The 16,919-nt window shown below is 48.2% G+C and overlaps 2 protein-coding genes across 3 annotated transcripts; both read left to right on the top strand.

Annotated features, from left to right (window-relative positions):
- The first annotated feature begins 357 nt into the window (after nt 1–357).
- Nucleotides 358–2,866, top strand: LOC147240072 (stonustoxin subunit beta-like). 2 transcript variants are annotated; one of them, XM_086196526.1, is made up of 2 exons: nt 358–495; nt 1,110–2,866. In XM_086196526.1, the coding sequence occupies exon 2, from the start codon at nt 1,181–1,183 to the stop codon at nt 2,165–2,167; it is 987 nt and encodes a 328-aa protein (XP_086052652.1). In that variant the 5' UTR covers nt 358–495; nt 1,110–1,180; the 3' UTR covers nt 2,168–2,866. The 2 variants fall into 2 exon arrangements, with proteins under 2 accessions (XP_086052652.1, XP_086052653.1); XM_086196527.1 differs by lacking the exon at nt 358–495 and adding an exon at nt 558–800.
- Nucleotides 2,867–3,682: 816 nt separating this feature from the next.
- On the top strand, nt 3,683–16,677 carry adam8b (ADAM metallopeptidase domain 8b). The gene is made up of 23 exons (XM_086196525.1): nt 3,683–3,943; nt 4,652–4,758; nt 6,673–6,746; nt 6,826–6,901; nt 7,503–7,579; nt 7,781–7,985; nt 8,930–8,995; nt 9,093–9,155; nt 9,236–9,405; nt 9,486–9,567; nt 9,645–9,787; nt 9,876–10,062; nt 10,535–10,624; nt 11,778–11,976; nt 12,712–12,817; nt 12,924–13,089; nt 13,166–13,246; nt 13,322–13,406; nt 13,921–14,041; nt 14,135–14,294; nt 14,469–14,516; nt 14,663–14,710; nt 15,055–16,677. The coding sequence occupies exons 1-23, from the start codon at nt 3,811–3,813 to the stop codon at nt 15,184–15,186; spliced, it is 2,619 nt and encodes an 872-aa protein (XP_086052651.1). The 5' UTR covers nt 3,683–3,810; the 3' UTR covers nt 15,187–16,677.
- Nucleotides 16,678–16,919: the final 242 nt, after the last annotated feature.

The raw sequence follows: 16,919 nt of genomic DNA, 5'->3' as shown, positions 1-16,919 counted from the left end.
ACCAACTTGGTGAAGTAAACACTGTTTAATCTACAAAATCTCAGACGACCAATCACACGTCTGCATCAAGGAGGCCTGTTAGCAACAGTTTAGCTGTTAGCATCAGTCTCTGTTAGCTTCAAGCTAAATCTACGTGGCCGGTTCTTCCTGCAGTCACTAAGAAGTGATGGAGGAGGGAGAACAAACTCCTGCATTCAAGACGTCTATGAGTGAGGACCTGAGGGTTCAAACGCACGTGCTGGGTGAAGGACGTTCCTGTCAATCAATCACCAAGAAGACAGCCAACAAGCTGGTGGCACCAAATGAGTTTGTTTGACTGTCAGACGCGGCCTGTAACGTCAGTCATCAAACGTCACCGCCTGTCGCGACGGCGGCCACGTTAGTGAGGATGCTCCCGGAGGACCCGCCCCTCCCTGCGATGGTTATGACGCAGGCGCAGTGAGCCTCCAGCCAGCGCCCTCAACATCCCGTCCTCGGAGGAGCGACAGCAAGCAGGTCAGGAGAGTTTTTGCTTTAAACTTCAGTGACTCGTTTTGCTGCCGTAAAGTAAAACTAAAACTTCTCAGATTAGAGGAAGCCTCAAGTGTGCCAGTGGACCGATCGATGAGTCTGATCAGAAGTCTGCTGTTCAATCATGTCGGAATCAGAACCGGGAATCGGAACGAGTCTCCTCATCCTCGGTCCAGGCTCAGGCCCTGAAACAGATGTTAATATGGAGACGTCAAACTCCTGTCAACATCTGTTGGTTTGCCGAGCTGGGCCGGACTGGGCCGGACTCGGTCCTCCTCCGGGATCATGAGGTGATCCGTTCACTGAAATACACGCAGTTCGCATCAGGTGCTGAGAGCCGTTTGAATGGGAAGCATTTGTGTTTATTTTGGCTCTGTCAATCAGGAAGTGCTTTAACCTCAGGAGTGGTGACAGGTTCTGGTTTCAGTATCGGGTCGGAACTGAAAACCCAGACTGGTTCATCTCCCCCAAACTGGACTGGTGAACGGATCCGATGAAGGATTGTTCAGACTTTCACAGTCGCTGCTTCAGAGTCTGGTGTTATGTTAGATTTGGCTGGAAGAGGAACCACTAACTGCCCCACCCTCGTCTCCTTGCAGGTTGTTCCTGGTTTGAAAAGGGGCGGAGCTCTTACACCCGGGGAAGACAAGTGGAACCGATCACCAGCTGAATGGAGCAGAGGGGGGTTCATCTGGCTGGTGAGGCCGTGTCCTGTCCCACCCTGGAGAAAGATGAGGAGTCAGCAGACTCGGTGGAGGAGTTGAAGACCGCTGGCGCCTCCTCGGCCGGGGCTGAAGGTCTGGTCTGTGACGTCTGCACCGGGACCAAACTGGACGCCATCAAGTTCTGTCGGGTCTGTTACCTCAGTTACTGTGAGGAACATCTGCAGCCTCACTGTGATTCAGACAGGTTAAAGAGGCACAAGCTGGTCCAGCCCTGGGAGAGGAACAAGTGCTCCCGTCACGATGAGCCCATGAAGATGTTCTGCCGTACCGACGTGCAGCAGATCTGCGGCCTCTGCTGGGCGGAGCAGCATCGAGGCCACGACATCGTCTCAGCCGCAGCGGAGCGAGAGGAACTCTTGAAATATTCTCGTGAAGTCAGTCTGGACCCAAACACGGCGCACAGGCTGATCCTGCTGTCTGAGGGCAACAGGAAAGCAACACTAATGGAGACTCCGCGGTCTTACTCCCGCCATCCAGAGCGGTTCAGGGGGGATTCCTATCAGGTCCTGAGCCGAGAGGCTGTGACGGGACGCTGCTACTGGGAGGCGGATGTCTCGCAAGGGTTGGTTGGTGTAGCCGTCGCCTACAAGAGTATCAGCCGCGCCGAAAACAGATTCAACAAAAGTCAGAACGTGTTTGGCAATGACAAATCTTGGGCTTTGTATTGTTTCCACGGCGCTTATCAGTATTTTTACAAAGGAGTCTTAACCAGCATCTCAGGTCCTCCGTCCAAAAGAGTCGGCGTCTACCTGGACCACAGCGCCGGTGTCCTGTCCTTCTACAGTGTCTCTGAGACCATGACCCTCCTGCACAGAGTCCAGACCACCTTCACCCAGCCGCTCCACGTCGGCGTCCGGCTCTGGTTCCACAGAGGCAGCGTGGAGTTCGTTCAGCTCAAGCAGCCCCAAGTCTCCGATGACTCGCCGCTTTGAATGCATTTGACTGTTGTTGAGACGCGAGTGTTGTCGGTGCCACCAGGCGGCGCCGTCTACATCGTCTGCTCCTCGTGTTTACGCTTTTAGTCTGACTTGGCCTCCTTAGTGCGAGAGCAGCTGAAGTGAGGTCACACACTGCGACCGCCATGTTTGTGTTGCAAGGTTGTTGTGTCATTGTCGTCTTCATTTCGAGAGAACGTCGTAGTACAACGACCCTCCGACGGGTTTCCAGGTGTTCGCTTCGCCTGCTCTTCTCCTGTAAAACTGAAACCGAAAGCATAACAGAACTTCATCCTGAATATGTAATCAGATTACAGATGATGTCATCTGAAGTGGTGTCACATGACTGTTGCATGACTGTTTGATCGTAAAGAATAAAGGAAAAACAGGGAAAACTGGATCTCAAAGAATTTTGTTGAAAAAAACACACAGACGTGTAGTTTAGTCGTGGAACCGCAGCTGTGCTCGCCATGACGACAATCACGTGACGCTCCTGCCAACTACACACCCGTGAAACAACTACCTCACCTGAACTCTGATTGGCTGACAGCATCACGTGATACAGGACAGCCTGAACCCACTGTTTTCAGTGGGGAAACAAAAAGGATTCAAAATCACAAAAGTTGTTCAGGATCATCATGGATTTCTGACTCGAGAACCCAGGACCGCCAGTCCAGGCGTTCCAGGCCGGACGAGGAGCTCCTGAGAGGGAAACACTGGTGAATTTTGGTTTTTTCTGACTTGTTTCACATTTTCTTGTGCGAAGAGACGCACCAAATAATCACGAATGAATGTATTCTTCTTCCTTTTAAACTATTATTGCGCAAAGTATCAATATTTAGACGCAATGAAACTTGACAACACAAGAGGGCGCCATTGTCCTGCCAACCCGAGTTGTAGTTCAAGTACTTCAACTCCTGAGTAGTTCTCCAGGAATTTGACTGTTTCCCCAACTTTTTAGGAGTGAAACGTCTCAGGAGCGTTTCCAAGTACTTGCAGTACGCGGCGGTACTGTGAAACAGCAGGATCGAGGAGCCGATGGAGTTTCTAATGATCCGGAGAACATTTGACCTCCGGACAGACAACAAGGAGTTGGACCAGATGAGCGTGACCTGGTCCTGGAGGACCTGAGGTGACACCGGTTCCACTTCATACTGTGTAAACGCAAAGTGGTGCAACAGTAGTTGGCGCGCGCGCGCGCGCACACACACACACACACACACACACACAGCAAAAAAACTGAACAAAAGCGGAACGGTTTGGTTTGAGTTTCGGTCGTTATGAGCAGAATATTCATGCGTTCACGTTTGTGTTTTTCTGAGATTTTTCTTGATAGGGAAGCAGAAAACTCCAAGCAGCCGCAGCTCGCGAGCTGGTGACCCATGTCAGAACTTCTGTGACGTCATGAAGAGCGTCCTCTGCCTCCGTGGGCTCATGAATTTAAGCATGAAACAGATTACAGATGAATGATCAGAAATATTAAAATGGCTTTGACGCTTTGGTTTTTGTCTTTTCTCCTGCTGCTCCTCACTACCAGGTAAACTCTGTCACCTGATTCCTGCGGTCTTACGCGACCGGAAGGGTGTTCATGTGCGGTTGCGTGTGTAAAGATAGCCGCGGTGACAGGGCCGTTCCGGTAAATGTGTGAGGCGGCGATAAGAGCGAAGGGGAGGCGGCGCCTGAGCGGAAGCGCCGAGCCGCTGATGAGCCGCGGCGCAGACGAGCGGGACGCTTCAGCGGCGGAGGACATGCGGGCGCTGTGGCTCACTTGCGGTACGTTCAGTCCCTGGAACTTCCGTCCCGTTACCGTCCGTGGAGTAGAACCAGCCGGTGTAACGGTTCGCACCAGTGTGACGTCATTCATGCCGCCATGTAGACTTTAGTTGTTCTTCGTTTTTCTGACTTGACGTCACGGGGGAATGTTTAACCGCCGGTGTCAAAGAGCACCTGAGCAGGTGAACGCAGGGGGACGCGAGCCGGTGGGTGGAGGAGTTGAGAGTGAAGCAGCGACTAGTTAGTGCTGGTCAGCGGTCAGCGAGCTCAGGTGTGGGTGCTGATGATGGTTTGCTCGGGGCTGGGGGGGTCGCGCTGCTGATGGAGGCAGGAGACGTTCCCAGCCCCGCCTCAGCCTGGCTCAGCCTCGGGCTTTAAAATCGAGTTTACAAGGTTTGAACAAACTAAAAAAGAGAGTTTCTGACCCCCTTGAGCTTTGACCCCTGGCTCCTCGCGGCGTGTGCTCTGAGTTCCGCGGAGCTGAGACCCGGTTCTGTGACCTGGTCCTGTTCAGATCCTGAAGGCGCAGCTCCAGGGTGCGGGAGGAGCCGGCCACGCACATGTAGCAGGAAGCTAACGAGGGTGCTAGCAGCTCTGGGCTCTCGGTGCTCTGCTACTACAGAACCACCCAGCAGGCAGCACCAGCAGGGGTCAGTGTGGGGGAACACCTGAGTGAGTCTCAAAGCTTACCTGGACCTGCTGTGCTAGTTTGTTTTGTGCAGACATCCAGCCTGTTGTCTCACGTGGAGCGATACCAGGTCATCACACCTGAGCGGCTGCAGGGGCGACAGAGGCGGAGCCTGCGGGATGAGCAGGTGAGCCTCACTGTCATTGCCATGCTACTATCAGGAGGACACCTGCACTACCAGACCACCTCACCTTGGAGTTTGGATCTCCCTACTTTTTACTTTGATCCCTGTTGCTCCTTGCTTTTCTCTTGTGGGTCTGTTCATCATTCACTTCTTTATTTTCTACTTTTTCTGAACCCTGAATGCACCGGTGTTTTCTTTGAGGTGAATAAAGCATCTATCTATCTATCTATCTATCTATCATCTATCTATCATCTATCTATCTATCTATCTATCAATCATCTATCCATCTATCTATCTATCATCTATCTATCTATCATCTATCTATCATCTATCTATCAATCATCTATCCATCTATCTATCTATCATCTATCTATCATCTATCTATCTATCATCTATCTATCAATCATCTATCTATCTATCAATCAATCATCTATCTATCTATCCATCTATCTGTCTGTCTATCATCTATCTATCTATAAATCTATCTATCTATCATCTATCTATCAATCATCTGTCTATCTATCAATCATCTATCTATCTATCTATCAATCATCTATCTATCTATCCATCTATCTGTCTGTCTATCATCTATCCATCTATCTATAAATCTATCTATCTATCATCTATCTATCAATCATCTATCAATCATCTATCTATCTATCTATCAATCATCTATCTATCATCTATCAATCATCTATCTATCATCTATCAATCATCTATCTGTCTGTCTATCATCTATCTATCATCTATCTGTCTGTCAATCATCTATCTATCTATCCATCTATCTATCTATCATCTATCAATCATCTATCTATCATCTATCAATCATCTATCTATCTATCTATCATCTATCTGTCTGTCAATCATCTATCTATCATCTATCTATCTATCATCTATCAATCATCTGTCAATCATCTATCTATCTATCTATCATCTATCAATCATCTGTCAATCATCTATCTGTCTATCCATTCATCTATCTATCATCTATCAATCATCTGTCAATCATCTATCTATCTATCCATCTATCATCTATCTATCATCTATCTATCTATCCATCTATCTATCAATCATCTATCTATCTGTCTATCATCTATCTGTGTATCATCTATCAATCATCTATCTATCATCTATCTGTCTGTCAATCATCTATCATCTATCAATCATCTATCTATCATCTATCAATCATCTATCTATCTATCTATCATCTATCTGTGTATCATCTATCAATCATCTATCTATCATCTATCTGTCTGTCAATCATCTATCATCTATCAATCATCTATCTATCATCTATCAATCATCTGTCAACCATCTATCTGTCTTTCCATTCATCTATCCATCTATCTATCTATCATCTATCAATCATCTGTCAATCATCTATCTATCTATCTATCTATCTATCTATCCATCTATCTATCATCTGTCAATCATCTGTCAATCATCTATCTATCCATCTATCTATCTATCATCTATCTATCATCTGTCTATCATCTGTCAATCATCTATCTGTCTGTCTATCATCTATCTATCATCTATCTATCATCTGTCAATCATCTGTCTATCATCTGTCAATCATCTGTCAATCATCTATCTGTCTGTCTATCATCCATCTCTCTCTCTACTTGATCACTTCAGCCGTGAATGTAACTCAAGTGGTTCAATTGTAATTAATTATTAGTTGTGAACAAGTTAATAAGTGCAGGTCTGAGGGCCGAAACTCACGAGCAACTCAGTTTTTAAGTTGTAGATTTAAGTTGAATTCTTCTGGTGAACGGCCAGTCAGGCACCGGCAGCTGGGAGGTTGGAGTCCATGGCTGCTGCTCTGACAAATGCAGCTTCTATTTCCTCCACTCATAGTAGAGAAAAATGACTTTGATTCTACGTCACCAACGCTCCTCGTCTGATCCGCTGCAGCTTCATCCTGACACGGTCCAGTACAGGCTGGCCATTGAAGGGACGAACCATGTAATTCATCTGGAAAAAAACAGGTAAATGATTCTCGGCTCACTGGACACAGATCTGCTGCTTTGAACAGGAAGACAACTTTGTCTTATTGGAATGTTTCAGGAATCTCCTTGGGAGAAGCTACACAGAAACCCACTACTCGGAGGATGGAGGGCGAGTGACGGCAGCCCCGGGTCAGGTGGGAGCCGCTCAGCCGGAGATGCTGGGTTCATTTTTCCAAAAAGAAAAAAAAAATTACTGAGAACAACAACAACAAACAACTATGAGGTTTTAGTAACAAATGACCAAAACTGTTGCTAGCATAGCAAGTTAGCATACAGCTAGCGTAGCTAGAGGGACATCACGGGCTAGCTTTGCGCTGCTATTGGTCATGAACTAAGATAATGATCAGTAAAGGTCACAGGTCACAAGTCACAAGGATAACTTACACGTTAGCTTGGTGGCTAAAGGGGATTAATTCAGACCCAGATGCTAACCAGTCAGGAACCACCCCGGTCAGCATCATCAGCCTGAATCGTTGAAATCTGTGGTTTATAATTAAGATGTTACAAACCGCTCGAATGGAAATGAGCAGATTTAACATCTTGAATCCAGCATGAATCAAACCAAAAGATTTATTGTCGGATTATCATCGTTAGCATTCTGCTAATTATCACCATTAGCATTCCGCTACCGATGATAACGATGATGGAACCTTCAGAGCGCCTTCATGTTTCAGTCTTGGACTTTTGCGTCCGTTGTGAGACGACGTGATCTGAATCCAGTTGATTTCCGTGCAGGAGCACTGCTACTACCAGGGTCACGTGGAGGGCGTGGCGGACTCGGCGGTCAGCGTGGGAATCTGCTCAGGCATCAGGTGAGAACGTCACAGGATTTCGCAGCTTCCTGTTTGCCGTGTGACATCATCGCCAGGCAACGTTTCCTATGCGTTTCCTGTATTTAGTGACCAGCTGCAGTTCTCAGGGTTGATTTTTTTAGCGAACAAGCGCGAATGTTGAGGACGTGTTAGTTTCACTGGGGATTGTCTGCGTTAACGTGCTCTCCACCTGTGTTTTAGCGGCTTTGTGAGAGCTCGGCAGCAGGTTTACCTCATCGAGCCTCTGGGACGCTCTGATGACGGCGAGCACGCTCTATATAGGCGGGAGCACCTGAAGGTTAACGGAAGCCTGAGCTGTGGCTCCTCCCCCACGAGCAGCACGCCGTATGACCAGGGTTCGGACCAGGGCCCCCGGCTTGCGGGCCTCTTCAGGTCCAGGTCATGGGTAGGTTCTGAATAACAACCACAATTCTTTATATCGCATCTGAGACACTGAGCCGGCAGTGTCACATTCAAACAAGCACCAGAGACCCAACTGAACGCTGAAGGACCTTCGTGGACGTGAACCCGCCAGAGCCGCCACGTGAGTCAGCGACAGCCAGGTGATGGAGTGAGTCTGCCAGGGAGCTTCCGGAGGTTTGCGTGTGCAAGAGTGCCCCCGCTCTGGAGACTAAAACATCGAAAGCATCGTAGTTTTACCTGTCAAGACGTGGTGAAGTCACCTGATGTACAATAAGTTCATGGAACTCACTTCATCTTGTTTAGAGGATTTTTCTGAAGCTGCCGAGAAAACGAATCAATAATCAAACGAGCACCGAGCAGGTTTGCTACATTTTTACCCCCTGTGATCGATTTCAGTCTTTAGAAAACAACTCTACAATTTTGATCTCTGAAGTATTTAAACCAGATTATCTCCCCAAAGCAGACAGGAACTTAACGGAGCTCATCTGATTTTCCAAGTCATCGTCTTAACATCCGACCGTGACGCAGCAGACTGAGTTCTTCCCTCCGTGCCGATGCCGCGCAGCTTCATTTGAAATGTCCGGCAACTTTTCTGGTTTCTGATTCGTTCCCACGTGGACGGCGACTGAAACGCTCTCATCACGCGGCCTCTTGTTTGATGTCCCTGCTGTTGTTAATTGAGGGATGTTTTCATGTTGGCGGATGAAGACGTTCGTGTGTGTTTCGTGATGCGTTCAAAGAATATCAAGCGTTCTAGTTTAAGGTTCTTATGATATTAAAGTAAAGTCCAGGCCTGGAAGAGCTTTCAAAAAATGAACAAAGCTCGAAAGATTTTGTAAATATTGAAACCTGAACGTTAGAGTCGGCGTGTTGATGTCCTGTCAAACGTCGCAGCTTGTCGTTAATTTGTTGTTTGTGTCCTGGCAGAAAACGAGCTGGGCGTCGGACCCGCAGCGGTTTGTGGAGCTGTTTGTGGTGGTGGACAACGCCGAGGTGAAGGTTCATTTGATTCATCAACAGCTTTGAGTGTCATCTCCTGTGTCAAATCTCTGAGGGGCTCTGACTCCGTGTGCCTCTCCTCTTCCTCCAGTATAGACGATACGGAGGTGAGACCAGATCCCGAATTCTGGGAGTTGTGAATCACGTTGATAAGGTGGGTTTTCTCCCTCCGGCGCACTGTCACGCTTCACCGGCTCCGACATTCCTGAAAAATGCCTCCTCCTCCGCCTGCAGTTGTACCGAGCCTTGAACATTCGCATCGTGCTGGTGGGTTTGGAGATTTGGTCCCACAAGGACCTCGCTCCCGTTGACGTCAGTTCGGAGACGACACTGGACAACTTCCTCCTGTGGCGGCAGACCGACCTTCTGCGGAGGACGAAGCACGACAACGCCCAGTTTGTGACGTGAGTCGTGGATGTCTGTGGCGTCGGTGATCAGTGTCATGGCGCCAGTTTGACCTGATGTTGGACTTCTGTCTTCACAGAGGGACAGACTTTGACGGTGACACCGTTGGACTGGCCAATAAGTTCGCCATGTGCACTGAGAACTCAGGCGGCGTCAATCAGGTACGATGACTCGTTGACTGTAGTTGTCGTTGTTCTTTGGTGGGTTCTGTTAAATCTGACGTGCTTTTCTACCACAGGATCACCATGACAACCCAATCGGCCTCGCCTCCACCATTGCTCATGAAATGGGACATAACTTTGGTCTGTCCCATGACTCTGCAGGCTGTGCGTGCGGCCCGTCGCACAGCAGCGGGAACTGTGTCATGGCGGACAAGCTTCAGTGAGGAAGTTGAAGATGGCATCAAACCTTCTTCTCTCCTTTCAAATCTGCTCACTGATCCTTTGCACATCTCGTTGCTCCTCCTCAGGACAGGAAGTCATGCCTTCCCGGAGTTTTTCAGCAGCTGCAGCGTGGAGCAGCTGGCTGAGTTCATGGAGCGAGCTCAGCCCAACTGTCTGCACAAGCCCAGCTCAGGTCGCATCATCACCGTGGGCCCTCGCTGCGGCAACGCCATGATCGACCCCGGAGAGGAGTGTGACTGTGGCACTGCGGAGGTAAGACCTCGCTGGGGCTCGTTTGGGGGTGAACAAAACTCCGATTACGCTCATCACCTCTGCCAAGGAGACTTCATTCTGTCTGTCAGCAAAATGAGGCAAAAAGGCAGAGTGCCACCAAACCTGGCGGAGGGCTGGAGGAGGAGCCAGGGAGGAATCCAGGAAATTAAACTTAAAAACAAAAATCAAGGAGTTCCAGAGAAAAAAACGGGTTGGATGGACAACATCTGAACACGGCGCCTCCGGCCTCCAGAAAAGTGTCATTTTGTACATTTGCGTAGGCTGAGGTGTTTCATGTCCTGGATGACATCATGGCACCTTGGTGGTGGTACGCACTCACTGGGTTCCCCCCAGTTTTATCAGTTTGTTTTGCAGATATGCTGCTTCTGTGGGAGATTTCGGACATCGGACTCGTCGTAGCGTCTCCACCCACTCAACCCGACTGAACACCCAAGTGTTGTTTTGATTCCAGGAATGCAAGAATCCTTGTTGTGATGCTTCAACCTGCCGTCTGACTGGAGGAGCCCAGTGTGCTCAGGGACAGTGCTGCCACAACTGCCAGGTACGCACGTGTGCGCCTCCTTCATGTAGCTTCATTTGTGTTCTTCCTGAGACTCTTGACAGTGTGTCAGGACAGAAACTGGATTCCCAGGCAGCAGGCATAATGGCCGACACGCCCTGCTGCCAGCTCACAACCGCGTACAGGAACGAGCCAACTTGAAAGAGCAGCAGCTCAGTAATAACAGGAAACAGAGGGTGCAGCACTGCTGCGCTGTAACGCACCACATCCTTCCTCAAAAGATGGTTTCAAGGGTGATCGGTGGGTCCGGTTGTGAAATATCCCAGAGATACACAACAATTACACAACCGTTCAAGGTGTGGGGCCGAAGTATTGCCGAACCAACTCAGACACCAGTGTGTCGAGCTGCAGAGTTCCGGCTCACGCGGGAACCAGCATTCAGGAAGTTAAAGCGTCGGTGCCGCCTGCAACATGAGAGGATGAAGACGTAGCGCCACCCAGAGGCAATGTCGCTGTCTACAGTTTCGGTCTTAAATTCTGAGCAACAAGCACAAGGTTTTGTTTTGTTTTTTTCAAGAAAATTTTGCACAGAAATATGTAAAAATTGGTTTTGTGGGTTCTTATGCTTTGGTTTACATCTTCCAGCTACACTTGGATGGCAGTATTTCGGTATCACTTTGATGAAGACACTACTCTAAACAACAACTAATGACCTCAACCAGATTAAGGTCACGGTCACCAATCAGTTAACGCTCAAGCATCGAACTGTCAAATACACGTCAAGCTGCCTTACAAAGCTGCTCGACGTGTCGTGATCACATGAACAAACGATTTCAAGAATACGATGTAATATTCTAGAAGAAAATCATGCAAACGCTTGAACGAAATATTGTCTTATTTACAGTCTGGGCAACAGTTAAGTTATTGTCAGTTACCGCTTAACTACTGCACTGCTGTATGGTCAGCTAGCTTGTGTTGACACAAGCCAGAAGAGTTTGTGTTCTCTTCGTTCTCTGTCATTATTTAGTGGTTGTGTGTGTGTGTGTGTGTTTGTTTTTTTTAAACCTGATGATTGATAAGTTGGACCGTACCCACCCAGTAGTATGGCGTTCATCCGCCAATTTCTACATAGGGCACCTTTAATGACCGAACACGCTGCAACAACAAAATCACTGGAATGTTCTTCAACCCACAGTTCAAACAGAGCGGAAGTGTGTGCAGGAAGTCGGCCAGTGACTGCGACCTGCCTGAATACTGCACCGGCGTGTCGGGGGACTGTCCTGAGGACGACTTTGAGATGAACGGCAAACCCTGCTTTGACCAGGTGGCGGGCTACTGCCTCAACGGCCAGTGCCCCTCGCACCAGCAGCACTGCTGGAGGCTGTTTGGACAAGGTGGACTCACCAGCTCACGACTCAAGTCCACAATGATTCCTCTCCTTCCGATGAGATAACCAAAGCCTCAAGAGGCTGCAATTCTGTTTCCATAATTTGAGTAGATAGTAGTGTCACATGGTGGACGTGGTTCTTTCCAAGAAAGAGATTTCCAGCGTCCTTTATTACGTAAGTCTTTAGGGAACTTCACGAGGAGTGACAGTCACTTAAACTAGAGGTTCTGTTGAAGAAGCAGAGCCGAGTCCTGAGACACTCCAGCTGGGATCGTCCGTGTTTAGTGCGTCATTTTATCTCATCAACCTAAAAACCACATCAGTGTCTGTCAGCCTGCGCCGCAGGACCCTGGGTGTCTGGGTGGGAGTGATGAGGAAGGGCTGAGCTCCCGGGGCTGTCAGAAATGTCCGTGTTGTTGCTCGGACGGAAACCCATTCATCACTGTGAACGCTGAAATCTGTTTCCTGCCCGCTATTAAAGTCACAAGAAAGAAAATGGTAGAAAGAAACCAGAGAGGAGGAAGAGTTCTGCTGCTGCTCACGTCTGCTGGAGGCTCGCTGCGTTCGCCGCTGCCGGCAGGGCCTCTACCCCATCTGACAGAACTTCACCCAGAGAACTTTCAAAGCCACAAATGAGACAGACGTTACTGACTGAAGGAGTCTTTAGTTGTCGTGATTCCTCTGTTGGCCTGCATGCGTTATTATTTTGAAGCGCTTGACTATTCATTCTTTGTCATTTTAGGGTCCAGAGTTGGATCCAATTGGTGTTTTGACTTGAACCGCCAGGGCGAGGAGGGCGCCAACTGTGGGAGAAGCAGACACGGCGGCTACGTGCCCTGTCCCCTAGCGTACGTCCCTGGGGCTCTGCTGTCCTGCTGAAGAAAACCAGTCTCACAGGATGAAACACTGAAACGGCACAACTTGGACACAAACGGTTTTTGTATTTTTCTGCAGGAATCTGAAGTGCGGATCGATATTTTGCGAGGGAGGGGGTGAGTCCATCACAGGGAAAAGAGCGGCCTTCTTTGTGCGCGGGACTGAATGTAAAGTAGCTGTGGATGACGATAAGACCCGCAACATCGACATGGTTCCACAGGGAACCAAATGTGGAGCAAGCAAGGTAAACCCTTCAGCAGGGAGGAGAGCTTGAAAGCAGGCGTGTGTTTGCTGGAACCAAGCAGAGCTTCTGTGTCCAGGTGTGCGTGGACAGCAGGTGTGTGGAGGTCTCCGTGTACGGGGGGAGGGACGATTGTGCAAAGAAATGCAACAGGAGAGGGGTGAGTGAATATTTGAGGGCTTCAATCAAAGAGGCTGAATCGAGTCTGAAGACGCGTCGTGTGTTTGATCGGCAGGTGTGCAACCACAGGAACGAGTGCCACTGCAACGCTGGCTGGGCGCCGCCGTACTGCAACGTCCAGTACGGAGGTTCACCTCAAGGTCTGAGTCCACCCTTCTGATCGCCATGAGTCATTCAGTAAAAACGCTTCTACGAGACTCAAGTCTGAGGCTCAGATGACGACCGTGTGAATCATGCGGCGGCCGGTGAGGCGCTGCAGTGATTCACCGGGACTTCCTGCAGCCCCCATTGCTTATCAGGCAAAGTCAGGCCGTAAAGTTTTTGTTCTGGACCAGATGTTCACATCTGGGACGCCTGTCACGTCCCTAACAACATCAGTTAATCGTTGCTAAGAGAATTTCTAGTTTTTATAAATATCAAGTATTTCATTTATTTAAATTAACAAAAAAGCTCATTTTCAGTTTTATATCTAAGACTAAAGGTCCTCTTGACTTTGGCTGCCAGGGCTTGACGGGGGGGGGGGGGGGGGCTTCATTTACTGTCGTGATTTTCTGCAACTTCAATAACTGTGAAGACAACAACAGCACCGAGTGTTTGACTGTGCAGCTGTGACAGTGTGAGTAAACCCCACCCCCCCAACCCCGCTACCTGCAGGTCCCAACAGCATCATCACTGGGGTGGGCGTCGCCCTCGCCATCCTGCTATTGATCACAGTCATCATTGCCAGCCTGATGTGCTGCAAGAAGAAGAACATGGACAACTACACCTGCAAGAGGTAGTTTACACTGGTGTGTGTGTGTGTGTGTGTGTGTGTGAGAGAGAGAGACGTCTTGTTCTGGGTCACACTAAACAACTTCCTTGTTCCTAGGAAAGTTTATTCAGCGCCGGGCAAATTAAACCCGATGTTCCAGGAGCCGCCTGTGAAGGAGCGCCCTGAGATCAGCCCGCCCACCCTCATGGAGTCAACAGCCAGCCAAGCCTGCGCTCCTCTCTTCGTCACTGTGACGCCGTGCAGAACGGCGCCTCAGGTACCAGCCCCCCACATTCTCTCTCTCACTCTCTCTCTCTCACTCACACACACACACACACACAAAATGTGTGAGCAAAAATTCAAAAACAGAGGAATGTTCTTGTGCTCGTCAGATTTGTACGAGAACGTTTCTGGTGAGAAACAAATTCACAGTATGATGGTTTTCTTGCAGCCACCCAAGAAAAGTTCTCCAGTGTCGTCTACCTCACACACAGAGCCGGTGCGTTTGAAAAGAATCGCCTGGTCATGTGATCTCATGAGTTGCGCAATAGTGACAGCGAAGATCTGAAATTCAGAGTAAATAACTGCAGCATTCAAGCGTTGGAAGGTCAAACTCAGCACGAATGTTTTCTCCTTTTTTTACAGACCAAACCCCAACCTCCGTCTAAACCCTTACCACCTCTCAAGCCCCAGGTGAGTTGAGTCGCACGCCATCATCACGTCCTCCAGTCAGTCTGTCGAGCGATGAGAAGAATAATGGCGTGAATGGCGCGATCCAGATGGTTTCCCAGTCGCTCCAGTTGGAGCAGCTCAGATTCCTGGACGTGAACAGCAGATATTCGGAGGAGATTCTTGACTTTCATTTGCTAACATCTTTACAGTGTCGTAGCTTTTGGGTTCCCCCTCCAACCATCAACGCAGTCACACGTTCCACTCAAATTCTGACCCATTCGTCTTTGATGCTGTTCTTGTTGTCGGGGTCAGCAAAGACACATTGGGGAGTTCCTGAGACGCGTTTCTCTTGTTTTTCTCGTCAGTGTACGGCAGCCAAACCGAGTGGTCCTCCCGTGCCTCCAGTCAAGCCCAGTCCTCCCTCCATCCCTCGGAACAAACCCTCCCCCCCGCTGCCGCCGGCGAAGCCTCAAGTTCAGACTCACATGAAACTTTGACTGAAGCTTCCTCCAACATTATTGCGAGCCACGGCGGCGAAGGAGTTTGGACTGAGAATATCTTCAAGGACATGAAACCAACCGCTTGATGGCTGCTGTGGAAACTTTGGGAGGAAACCTTGATGACCGCTGCGGCGGCACTCACTGTGGTCGTGAGCCCCATTTCCTCTGTGATGAGATGAATGTTTCATTGCACTTTAACAAAACGTGACGCAAAATCACTTAAAACCATGAATGAACTGTTTAATGTTTCCTGAGCCAGTCTGCGCCTCTTTGAAAGATGTAAGATGAACATTAACCGGCGTGCAACATTCCAAAATGAGCTCAAATTATCAACAGAATGTGAAGAAAGAACAGTTTTTGATGTTGTGTCAAAGATTTCCAAGAATTGTGTTGCAGTTGCCACTGGTTAGCATGCTAACCAGCTAGCATCAGTCGATCCCTCCTCGCAATGGCGAGAATGCGAATGACATCACCGAGTTGCAGCAAAAACAGGAATGAACACAAAAATGTATTGTAAAAGATTTGTTGTATGATAGAAACAGAGAGGAGTGTTCAGCGAACTTGAGGAAGGCTGATGCTGCTCAACAGTTGGCTGTGCTAACATGTCGAAGATGTTTGCTTTGGTTGAGAGGGACACAACTGCGGATAACAAACGGGCGTTAGCCGCTAACGTCATCTGCTGACCATCGCCTGAAACAGCACTAGCATTTAGTCTGAAAGGAAGGTGAAGAACTTTCTCAAGATTTTTTCAGCTGTTCGTTTCTTCGTGACTGTGCCACTGAAATACAATGTCAAGAACACTGAGAACAGCTAACTTCATGGCTAAAAACAACACGAGAGCTAGCTGCTAACATTAGCTTGATGTCAGTTGTAAAAGTTACTGTTTCAGCCAGAGTGATTATTGTTGTTTTTTCATTGTCATTGTTTAGCTTGAACACAACGTTCAGAGCAACTGCACAGCGAGTCGTTAGCACAGCGGGCCGTTAGCACAGCAATCAACCAAAGTTCAGGCTTCGTCTTGTTCGTGGAAGTTAAACTGCCTTGAGTTGAAGCAGGTTTGTCAGTTGTGTTTATTCCTGTTTTGGCTGTTTTGTTGTTGACTTTAAAAGAAAATGAAATGCTGCCCCCTGTTGGTTTGGAGTATGAACGATGAAAAGCGAATGTTTACACATGGCGTCTTTAAGTGTCATTTTGCGTCATTTTGTCTACTTGAAAAGCAATGAATGGTAGTGAGCAGTGGTGAAGCGTCGTGGATGTTCCACAGCTCTGAACGTTTCTGCGCTGCGTCTGGAAGCCACGCCAGGGTTCATCTCAAAGCCTCATGGAGAGATCGCTCTTAAATTATCACTCTGATCTTTTTCTACATTCACCTGTTTTTTTAATCTGGTTGTACGTTAGCGGTTCTTGCAGTTGATTGAATGTAAAAACCTGAGACTTTTTCATTGCAAACGAATAAAATGCACTTTATAATTATAAAGATGTGAGGAGGTGGTTGTGCTGTATTGATTTGTGTTTGCCATCGACAAATAACTGATTAACCTCAAATAAACATACAAATCCCAACTAAATTGAAATTCTGACACAAAGAATACATGTGAGGTAAAAAAGGCACTTTTAGCTAAACAAGTCATTGATATTATAGGTGCAGAATTAAACAGTCCAAACTGAGATGAGGAATAAGAAATGAAATTCTGACAAATGATTAAGAGAAAATGAGAAGTAAAAAGAAA

The sequence above is a fragment of the Aulostomus chinensis genome, chromosome 23 (genome assembly GCF_037954235.1).
Source record: "Aulostomus chinensis isolate RoL2024-O1b breed Wild chromosome 23, RoL_Achi_v1.0, whole genome shotgun sequence".
Taxonomy (NCBI): Eukaryota; Metazoa; Chordata; class Actinopteri; order Syngnathiformes; family Aulostomidae; genus Aulostomus; species Aulostomus chinensis.
Note: the sequence above shows the minus strand (reverse complement) of the source record. Positions and strands in the feature narration are given on the sequence as shown.

What these genes read in the sequence shown, in the direction of transcription:
- LOC147240072 (XM_086196526.1), top strand. Translation starts at nt 1,181, where the DNA reads ATGGAGCAGAGGGGGGTTCATCTGGCTGGTGAGGCCGTGTCCTGTCCC.
- adam8b (XM_086196525.1), top strand. Translation starts at nt 3,811, where the DNA reads ATGTGTGAGGCGGCGATAAGAGCGAAGGGGAGGCGGCGCCTGAGCGGA. An exon ending in TGGTGGTGGACAACGCCGAG is followed by an intron (nt 8,996 to 9,092) that starts GTGAAGGTTCAT and finishes CTCTTCCTCCAG; the next exon opens with TATAGACGATACGGAGGTGA. An exon ending in CTACCTCACACACAGAGCCG is followed by an intron (nt 14,517 to 14,662) that starts GTGCGTTTGAAA and finishes CTTTTTTTACAG; the next exon opens with ACCAAACCCCAACCTCCGTC.